The sequence below is a fragment of the Sebastes fasciatus genome, chromosome 23 (genome assembly GCF_043250625.1).
Source record: "Sebastes fasciatus isolate fSebFas1 chromosome 23, fSebFas1.pri, whole genome shotgun sequence".
NCBI lineage: Eukaryota > Metazoa > Chordata > Actinopteri > Perciformes > Sebastidae > Sebastes > Sebastes fasciatus.
The window spans coordinates 11,094,359-11,104,854 of NC_133817.1; the positions used below are offsets into that span (position 1 = coordinate 11,094,359).

The following is a 10,496-nucleotide window of genomic DNA, read 5'->3' on the forward strand; positions in this document are numbered from 1 at the left end:
TATATTCATTGTTGGAAATCAATTAACAACACAAAACAATGACAAATATTGTCCAGAAACCCTCACAGGTACTGCATTTAGCATAAACAAATGCTCAAATCATAACATGACAAACTGCAGCCCAACAGGCAACAACATCTGTCAGTGTGTCAGTGTGCTGACTTTAATATGACTTGCCCCAAACTGCATGTGATTATCATAAAGTGGGCATGTCTGTAAAGGGGAGACTCGTGGGTACCCATAGAACCCATTTTCATTCACACGTCTTGAGGTCAGAGGTCAAGGGACCCCTTTGAAAATGGCCATGCCAGTTTTTTCTCGCCAAAATGTAGCTTAAGTTTGGAGCGTTATTTATCCTCCTTCTCGACAAGCAAGTATGACATGGTTAGTCAAATACAATCTCAAATCATCCCATGTTTGCAATCGGAACAGGCCAAAGTGTGTTATCCAAGGTGGCTTCACAACACGGATCTGACACGGGTCGCCTTTGGTGTAAAATCGTGAACATGTACCGTATTTATACTACTGTAAAATAACTGTAGTTACTTTTGTCGAATTACTGTAACCTAATAGAAGATACTGTTGTAGACTTGTAGCCCTCTGAATCACAAATTCCATTCAACTTAATCTCCTGAAATACCTGAATAAGACTGCAGTGTAGGTTATTAAATTAGGATCCAATTAACAACTCTAGTAACAACTTCAAGACAATCTGTCCAATTCTTGCTAAGATATTCTAACTCTGGAACGAAGTGGTGAACCACCAGACCAACCGTCACGGCCATCCCTAGAGCCACACCGTTAGTTAAAAACAACCTTTTAAAACTAGAAGGGTGCTGCCATTCTTGCTGCCTTGCTTAAAGCTCCCCGTGCTCAGGCTGCTGTAATGACTTTCACCCAACAACAGTAAACGCTAAGTGGGTGCCCGGCAAGCACACCGATTGCCTTTGGCTGACCTGGAACTGTCTGCCCTCACCTGTACCCAACACCACTCAGCGAGGCTCAATCAGCAGCATACACTAGAGTACAGCCACGGCGAGAGCTTCTCACTGTGGCGGCAGTGAAAGATGCAGTGACAGCCTCCATAGCTAGCTGCATTAATCCTTCACTGGAGCCGAAACAGGAAGCTGAACTGGGCCATTTCACTGTGTTAGTGTGTGTGTGTGTGAGGGAGAGATGGAGGGAAAGGAGCAGGCTTACAATGATATAAAGCTAATTTATCTTGATGCGTTGGCAGCAATATTTATGAATTACAGAGAAAGCGACAGTTTCAATGTTTACTCTTCATGCAGATTATCCAAGGTAAGACTGAGTGGAGAGAGAATGGATTCGGAGCGCTTATGAGATAACTTGCTTTTTTATCATTTTGCCAGGCGGCTGCGATGCAAGAGGCATTGTTCACATACTTGCCTGCATGCTTTGTGTGTACCTGGAGGATTAAAACATATCCACCGAGCAGCAGATAAGAATTGAATCATCCTTTATTCTTGAGCTTCGATTTTGTCCAGCGTAAACATGCTGGCAGCACTCGACGGGGTTACTATGATGCAAGGGACCCCCAAACCCCTTAATTGTGATCGACCTGTAGAGCTTAATGAAGCTCCAAATTGATTGGAAGTTGATTTAAAATGATAAATTCCTGCTGCACTTGTTTCTAGGGGTGTAACGGTACGTGCATTCCTATTCAACCATTCGGTACAGGACGTTCGGTTCGGTATGAGACATCCTTTCGGTACGCTCTGCGACTCAAAGAGCTGTTTGCGTCTACTGCTCGCACATGTGGAACAGAAATTCTGGAAAGTGTTGGCGGCGCACCAGTTGTTGTCTGTCAGCTGTAGCGTGCTAGTCGGTTTAGAAAACTAACCGTGACCCTTAAACCGAGGTACATACCGTACCGTGAATTCTGTGTACTATTACACCCCTACTGCCTGCTTTCCCCATCTGCTCTCTAATTAAATCTAATTTAATGAGAGCGACCTTTACTGGCATCAAATCTACAGGGGCCACATTAGCCACAGGAAGTAGTCTCAGTCCCATGCTTACATTATCCATAATGTCCTTCTCTAATGGGAATTCACAGTGTCTCTGGGAATGTAATTGTGCCCTATGTTCTCTCATATACCCATCAGTGTTTTGTGGAGATCCTAATTACGTCCTACAGGGCAGGCCTGGTTGCTGGTGGCAATCTAATCTAATCCTCACCTCAGAGACTAATAAAAGACTTAATATTGTGTGTGTGTGCATGTGTGAGAGTGTATAAAACGCGATAGAGCCCGAGGATTTCAGACGCCGTGAAAAATTAAAGACATATTAAAGTACATCGTCAGCGATTAAATGCATAAACATGATTCATGATCACTATAACAGTGAATCATGAACTGGCTTTTTTTTTATTACAGAGAAGATCCCCAAGAGAAAGTGACAGCACTTTTACAGTTGTGACATTGGTGAAGCACTTGCTGTATTACTCAAAAATGGCCATGAACAACCTCTGGAGATCGACCAGGCATGTAAACCGGTCAGCGACCCTGTTCAGGGAAAGCAAAGCACGATTTATGACCGTTTTATTTGGACTTAGCTGGTCCATTGTAACCCAATATCTGAGAGGGTTTTAACTTTGCAGTTTGTCTATTTGAAGTGTCTGTTAATAAAGAATGCATTTGGTAAAAGGACAAACCAAGCAGCTGTTCACTGTGAGCAAAGGTTTTGTTTACATCCGAGTTTGACCAAAACCGTCACCTAAAACACGAGCACGCTTTTGATGATGTTGATGTAGAAAAATACTGCTCAGAATTTAAACCCTATCATTATTGCCGGATGTTATTTTATCCTTTAATTATATTTGTGCTTAGAAATGCGATAATTTTTCAAGCACAATATTCAGCTCTAGCGGTTCCAACAATAACCAGTATTTATCTAAATCTCAGTGATTTGTCGACCATCTGTAAAGCTGAGTGGGAAAACAACATTAAGCACAATGGAGGAAAAGCTCCGCTGATACAAGTTAAAGAAGTGTTGTGTTAGCGGGCTGTTAATTCAAACACTTTCTGTGGCTCCTTCTGACAGTTAATGCTTTCCAATATTGTATAAGGCTTTTATTAAAAATGAATCACAGGGGATAGTCACTTAGCTTTTGTAGAAGAAGAAGTATAAATATCCATTTGAACATTTGTGACGACACTTTTGTCTGTGGATCCGATATACATGGTGAACTACTTGCAGGTCCTTACTGCAGTTTGAGCAAACATACAACTTCAACATATATAATCAAGGTATTGAAGGGAACTGCTTTTTTGTGTGTAGTTGCTGGGATTATAGGAGAAAGATCAGTCGGTGTCATCATGCAAATGTGAAAGTGGCTAACACTGAAGAACAATGGCAGACAAACTAGGGGACAGCCTCAATATTTAGGGCAGCAACTAATTAATATTTTCAATATCGATCAATTAATAATTTTCTTTATCAAATGGGTACATAATATGGCTGTCAAAGATAACGCGATAACCCATTTCTGAGTGGCTCGCTAAAGGTTCAAAGAATATGTATTATTACGCAACATATACACGTAACATTAGGCGATGTTAGCAGACTAGCAAGTGCACACCAGATTTAACAGTAACCTTAATAGATGATACTGTGCTTTGCTCTTTGACTCTCTCTCCTCAGTAAGGAATCTACTGAAACAGATCAAAGGAGTTAAATGGAAAGTTTGGGTGTTTTGAAGTGTGGTTGTATGAGGTACTTATCCATAGTTGGTGTATTACCTACAGTAGATGGTAGTCGGCACGCCCCCAGTTTGGAGAGCAGTAGTAGGAGTACCAGCACGGGAGCAAAGCAATGTACTGCTATGGACGGGGGCAACAGAAAAGTGTATTTAGCCACCTAATAGAAAGGCTCACCTAAAAAATCTATCAGTTCAAGCGTACGCTATATTTCAAATATTTTCACCAGTTTACCTTGCGGTGAGACGGCCCTTTCCGACAAGGAACCGAAGCCGTCGTATACATTTATGCTTTTGCCAAAGCCACCAGACTCCATTGAAAAAAACTGTAATTTTACCTTGCAGAACACGGGGGTTGCTGGACATTGATTAGTTCGGATTCACCAAAGTCACACAATAGCACAAACAGCGATCGAGGCAGCGGTAAATCAGCAACTCCCGTGTTCTGCAAGGTAAAATTACTGTTTTTTTCAATGGAGTCTGGTTGCTTCGGCGAGAGCATAGATGGATACGGCTTCAGTTGCCCGTCAAAAACATAGACTGTATAGCTGTCTCACAGCAAGGTAAAAGGCGAAAATATTCTAAATATAGCGTACACTTAAATTAATATTGATTTTTTTTAGGTGGCTAAAATACACAGCAGTACATTGCTTTGCTTCCGTGCGGTAACTCCTGTCTGTTTGTCTAAACTGGGGGCGTGTGGACGTCATCTACTGTAGGTAATACGCTGACTATGGATAAGTGCCTCATACAACCTCACTTCAAAACACCCAAGCTATCCCTTTAAAAGTGCTGAGAAGTGAAAAATATTTGTTATTGAACACTGCAAGGGTGTTTTTTCCCCCATAATATTTACTTATGTCTACATGTTTACTAAAGTACATATCAACCATATTAAAAACAACTTGACACGTCAACAGCCGATCGAGCAAACACGAGCCGAGCAACGGGAGGAATATCAATCACTTGGGCAATCACTGGAGGATATAAATATTTCATGGGAAAAAGTAACATATTAGTTTGATATAGGCATGGCTGCCTTTTGAATAAATCCCTGGTGTGATGCCGCTGAACGCACACCCACACCGTCACACACATACAAACACACAGACTTTGATCCAAAGCCTCTTACAGGGTTTTGCTGATTTTTTCACCCCGAAATGAGCGCCCACAGATCCTCCTCTCAGCTCACAATGCAAGACACCCAGTGTCATTAGCTGCAAGGATCAAAGACGGCCAGACGAGTGGGTCCGCGACACAACAGCTTCACATCCAGTGGACGAAGTTAACAAGCGTTGGATGAAGTTGGTGCAAGTTAGGCACATTTACATTCATAACAAGTCAACAACTGCTGCATCCAACTCAAAAATGTCTCCAACAACTTTGGACAGCACAATCTTGGCTTCATGTGCCTGAAAGTGAAACCACAAAACTCACAAACTCAGCAATCCACTCCATATCCCACTCGAATAAAAAGTATTCCTGAGGGGACTTCTGCTGTATCTGTGACCTTATCATACTTTATGGTATTCTTCATTTCTCATGACACCACTATAATGTTGAAATAGGGACTTGCTCTAATATTTATACAATATCCTCTCCAAATCCAATTTAGTCCACTTAATGTAGCACAAATTGGATAATAAATATTGCATACTTGAATGTCCGCTTAACAAAAGGATATGTATGTGATTCAAAAGGTTAAATATAGAGCAATTTTCTCTACTTTAGGAAAGAAACTCACAACTACTTCCACATATAGTATGACAGACATTTATGCATCTAGGGTTGCAACTAACACTTATTTTCATTGTCAATTATTTTTGTTTGGTCATTAAAATGTTAAAAAATAGTAAAAAGTGTCTATTATAATTATCCATAACTCAAGTTTATGTACTCAATATGGCCGCAATTAACTTTTATTTTCATTGTCAATTAATCTCTTGATTATTTTCTCGAGTAATCGATTAGTTGTTTAGTCTATAAAGTGTCAGAAAATGGTGAAAAATATTGATCAGTGTTTCCTAAAGTCCAAGATGATGTCCTCCAATGTCTCGTTTTGTCCACAACTCAAAAAACTTCAGTTTACTGTCATAGAGTAAAGAAACCAGAAAATATTCACATTTAAAAAGCTGCAATCAGAGAACTTTTACTTAAAAAAACAAAAATACATAGTCCCAACCCATAAAATATTCAGTTTACTATTAAAGAAGACAACAAATGTTCACATTTGAGAAGCTTAAACTACAAAATTTTAAAAAATTACATTAATGATTAATAAGCAAAAGCTTGACTTTCTGTCTATCGACTATCTGTTTCTATAAACATAAATAATAAAATATGTGATGTAAAATGTGTAAAATATGTCCGATCCAGCTATTTGAGTTAGTATCGGCCGGATATCCGGTGTTGGTATCGGTGCATCCCTAGCAGAATCACAGACATTTATACATCTAGCATTGCAACTAACAATTATTCCCATTGTCTGTTACTTTCTTGATTAATCGTTTGGTCACTGAAATGTCAAAAAATAGTACAAAATTGTTTCCAGATGTATTCAAACTGCTTCTTTTGGCTGATCAATAGTTCCAAACTCAAAAATATTCAGTTTACTTTCATAGAAGATGAAGAAAATCAGCAAAGATTCACATTTGAGGAGCTTGAAGATTTTTTGTCATTGTTGCTTTTAAAAAATGGCATTCATTTTGTTTGTTTTGTTCTATTTGTTCAATGCTGTCATGTCTATTTGTCTGCATTTGTTTTTTGTATTTTAAAAAGTTATTATTAAAAAAAATGGCATTAATGCTTAATAAACAAAATTCTAAATGATTGCCAATTAACATTCTGTCTGTTCTATATACATATATAACAAAATATGTGATTGTAAAAATATGTAAAATATATCAGGACAGGAGATGCTTTGCTTTTTTTTTGGTGTGCATGTGAAGCAGATTTGGAGAGCATTTCAAAAAAGTCTGATAAAAAGCAATCCAATATAATCTTACTCTAATCCAATATTTGTCAGCGGTATTATACCTTTTGGCTTTTGGATATCTTGACCTATGGTGGCTGCGTGACATTTAGAAAAATATTACTGTGGTATTATATATTTGTTATTATTAGTTATGTACAAAGATGATGTGCACTTGGAACACTGGGAGTGTGCATTTTTCTGACTGCCCCAAAATGTAACACACCCCTTTAAAAAAAGCTAGCTCCAATAACACACCAAAACACGCCTAAAAACACCTTTTTACAACAACGACTGTGGAAATAATACTAATTTCTGGGTGCTAACGACAGAAAAACACCACAAAAAGTTAATTTTCTCTGCATGGTGTGTTTAAAGCATCGAGCATATGAGTTTTAGGAGACAATAGCACTGCTGTCAAAACACAAAAGCGTGCTTTTTTTTGGTGTGCATGTGAAGCAGATTTTGGGAGCATTTAAAAAAAGTCTGATAAAAAGCAATCCAATATAATCTTATCCAACATCTAATCTAATCCAATGTTTGTCAGCTGTGCTTTTGGATATCTTGACCTATTAGTGGCTGCGTGACATTTAGAAATGGTATTATACATTTGTTATTATTAGTTATGAACAAAGATGATGTGCACTTGGAACACTGGGAGTGTGCATTTTCCTGACTGCCCCAAAATGTAACACACCCCCTTAATAAAAAAAAGCTAGCTCAAACAACACACCAAAAACACGCCTAAAAACACCTTTTTACAACAATAATAATATGAATTCCTGGGTGCTAACGACAGAAAAACACAACAAAAAGTTAATTTTCTCTGCATGGTTTGTTTAAAGCATCGAGCATATGAGTTTTAGGAGACAATAGCACTGCTGTCAAAACACAAAAGCATGTCAAAAAAAGCTAACGGTTTGCAAAAATGTCGGTTAGAAAGTTGGTGTAAAAAAAAAGAAGCAGCTTACCTTGTTTGACACACTTGAGCCGGACGGGGTGTTTGCTGTGTTTGACCACAGCATGGACGTCCCTGGTGGTGAGTCCAGCCACCGGGGTCTCATTGACTTCCAGGAGGAGTTCATCCTGGAAGAGTTTACCGCTGTGGCACACCGCGCTGCCCGGGAGAAGCTCTCCTATTACCGGGAACTGTCCGTTCTCTGCGCCGCCCTTCAGCTCCAGCTCCAGCTCCCCCTCCTCCTCATTCCTGCTGAGGACACTCTCGTGGACTTTGTTAGTCCAGTGGTTCTTCCTCTTCTTCAGGCTCTTGGACATGGCTCGATAATCACATGAGTGCGGGTGGAGGAAGAAGTTAGTTTTATAGCAGCTCTTTGAAGTCCCCCTCTGGTGGAACTCACCGCAACAATGTAACAATGTAACGTTCCAAGTTTCACCAGGAAACCACAGTTGTATCCATTGTCGGCGCGCACACTTTTACGCGCACAGCAGCTGGATCATCATCAGTCTTCTGTCTTTGCGTTGAACTGGGAGCTGCTACACTTGTGCTGCCTTCATGGGATGGCTCAAACGTCGGCATTGGCAGCTTCGGTGTTCAAAAGCGAGCTAGAGAAGAACAGAATGTGAGACTGGTTGTTTAGAGAAAGCATGGAAGCCACTCAACAACTAAAAATCATTATAAAAATGTGTTAACTTAATAGAACTACACATATACTGGCTTTGTATGTCAATATTATATTAGCAAATTCATTGTATTATAATAAAAGCAACTTTATTAACTAACTTTGTATGACCATCCATCTATAACATGTACATAACAAGCTTTTCCAAATAACAGCTATCATCAAAAGTGGGTTTTAAAAACCCATTTTTATAAAAAGGCTTTTTTTAACTCTGTAAGGCAACAGCTTAGTGCACCTTTTCCCACACTTTATTTTGTCCTCTTTTGGCTTATGTGTAGTAACTTATTGTTTTGATACCACTGGTTACGGGTTTTAGTTTTCTCATTATTTAATTATTTGGTCTTTATGTTTTGTTCTTTTATTGTTGCTTTTGTTTTGTCTGTATTTCATTGTATCTGTGCAAGCACTTTGAAACTATGTTGTGCTATACAAATAAAGATTATTATTATTATCTGCTGACATTAAATCACATTTAAAAAAATACTTTTTAAATAATAAATAAACAAATTAATTAATCAAAACCAACCTAGTGAAGAAGTAAAACAGGATTTTATGGCTATCTTTAGCTAAAAATGTGAGACTGATTGGTTAAAGAAAGCATGGAAGTCACTCAACTAAAAATCATTATAATTTAAATATTATTTTCTTTAAAAAGCAAAACAAATAGTGTGTTAACTTAAGGGATCTACACCTGGGGGAACATATAGACTCTTCACTGGCATTGTATGTCAATATTATACCAGCAAATTAATTTTTGTGTAATAAAAGAAACTTTATCAACAAACTAACTAACTTTGTATAACCATCTAACTATAAAATGTACATAAAAAGCAAAATTATCATCAATTAACTTTCTGTCATCGACTAAAATGTACATAAAAAGCTTTTCCAATCACCTGCAGACATTAAATCATGTTTTAAAAATTACTTTTACGGGTTTGTTTTTGCAGTTCTACCACTTTAGTGTCTTTTGGCATGTACTAATGCTTCATTTAAATAAATAAACAAAATTCAATTAATCAAAAACGACCAAGTGAAGAAAAAAAAAGAATTTAGGAGACTGATTGGTTAGAGAAAGCATGGAAGCCACTCAACAACTACAAATCATTATAGTTTAAATATTTATTTTTTAAAAAAAGTCAAAAAATCATGTTAATGGACCTACACCTGGGGGGACATAGACTATGACCATCTATCTATAAAATGTACAAAACAAGCTTTTTGACAAAATAACTGCAGACATTAAATCACGTTTTAAAAATTAGTTTTATACATTTTTGCACTTCTACCACTTTAAAGTGCCTTCTGTCATGTGCTATAGCTTTAAATGCTAAATATAAGTGCATCAACAAATCAATTGATCAATACAAACTTACATTATCGTTCATTTTACAGCTTTAATTACACCACACATTGGTCTGTGTGTAAGCAGATTCCTAAAAAGCAACTTCGAAGTTCACAAGTTTTACGAGGAGTACCTGAAGGCAGCACCCAGCTCCAACCAACCCAACTGACCCGGATGTGAAGGCTGGAGGAGGAGAGAGGAGAGAGGCAAGGCTTTTCCCAAATCCAGCTTTCCATGGAAAAAAAAGGAAAAGAGAGAGGAGTGAGGTATTTCCACTGGCATGGCAGCAGAGCAGCAATAATAAATTTTTTTTCAAACCACAAATATGTCTCTTCTTTTTTGACATTTGCTTACAGACACTTCAAATGCTTCAGCTTCAGAAAGTTAGATCAACTGACTCAACTCAAATTGCTTTTTTCCAGCCGCATTGTCATTCCTTTCCCCTTGAAAGTGGGGCTACATCAATTACAGTCTATTTCTGGTGGGACAAGGGCCTACAAAAGGTCGCCTGATTCAAATACTGTGTTGCTACAGAACTCTTTCAAACATATTTTCATTATTTTATTTCAGGTGAACTTGACAGAAAATAAAAGATTTTATTTCCTTGAACACCCTCAAGGTCTTTTGGTGAACGAAGCTTTTGTGAAACTCTTTTTAAGGGCAGCGTGTATTTCTCAGCGTTTTCCTCGTAATGATATTCAGATTTCTGTTTCCTCTAACAGCGTTTGTGATACACGCGCACTCAGTTCGCTGTAATAGTTTTGTCACTCGCCAGAAGAAATGGCTCCGAAAAGGGAAGAAAAATCCCCTTGTGTTTAT

The 10,496-nt window shown here is 38.2% G+C and overlaps 1 protein-coding gene across 6 annotated transcripts in view; it reads right to left on the minus strand.

Annotated features, from left to right (window-relative positions):
• Window positions 1-8,214, minus strand: part of magi2a (membrane associated guanylate kinase, WW and PDZ domain containing 2a) — a 235,349-nt gene extending 227,135 nt beyond the window's left edge. For 3 of the 6 annotated variants that reach the window (XM_074626446.1, XM_074626447.1, XM_074626448.1), the window contains exon 1: window positions 7,664-8,214. In XM_074626446.1, coding sequence (XP_074482547.1) covers window positions 7,664-7,967 — 304 coding nt within the window. In that variant the 5' untranslated portion in view covers window positions 7,968-8,214. The remainder of the gene's footprint in view (window positions 1-7,663) is intronic. The other 3 variants (XM_074626443.1, XM_074626442.1, XM_074626444.1) reach the window with 3 other exon arrangements.
• Window positions 8,215-10,496: the final 2,282 nt, after the last annotated feature.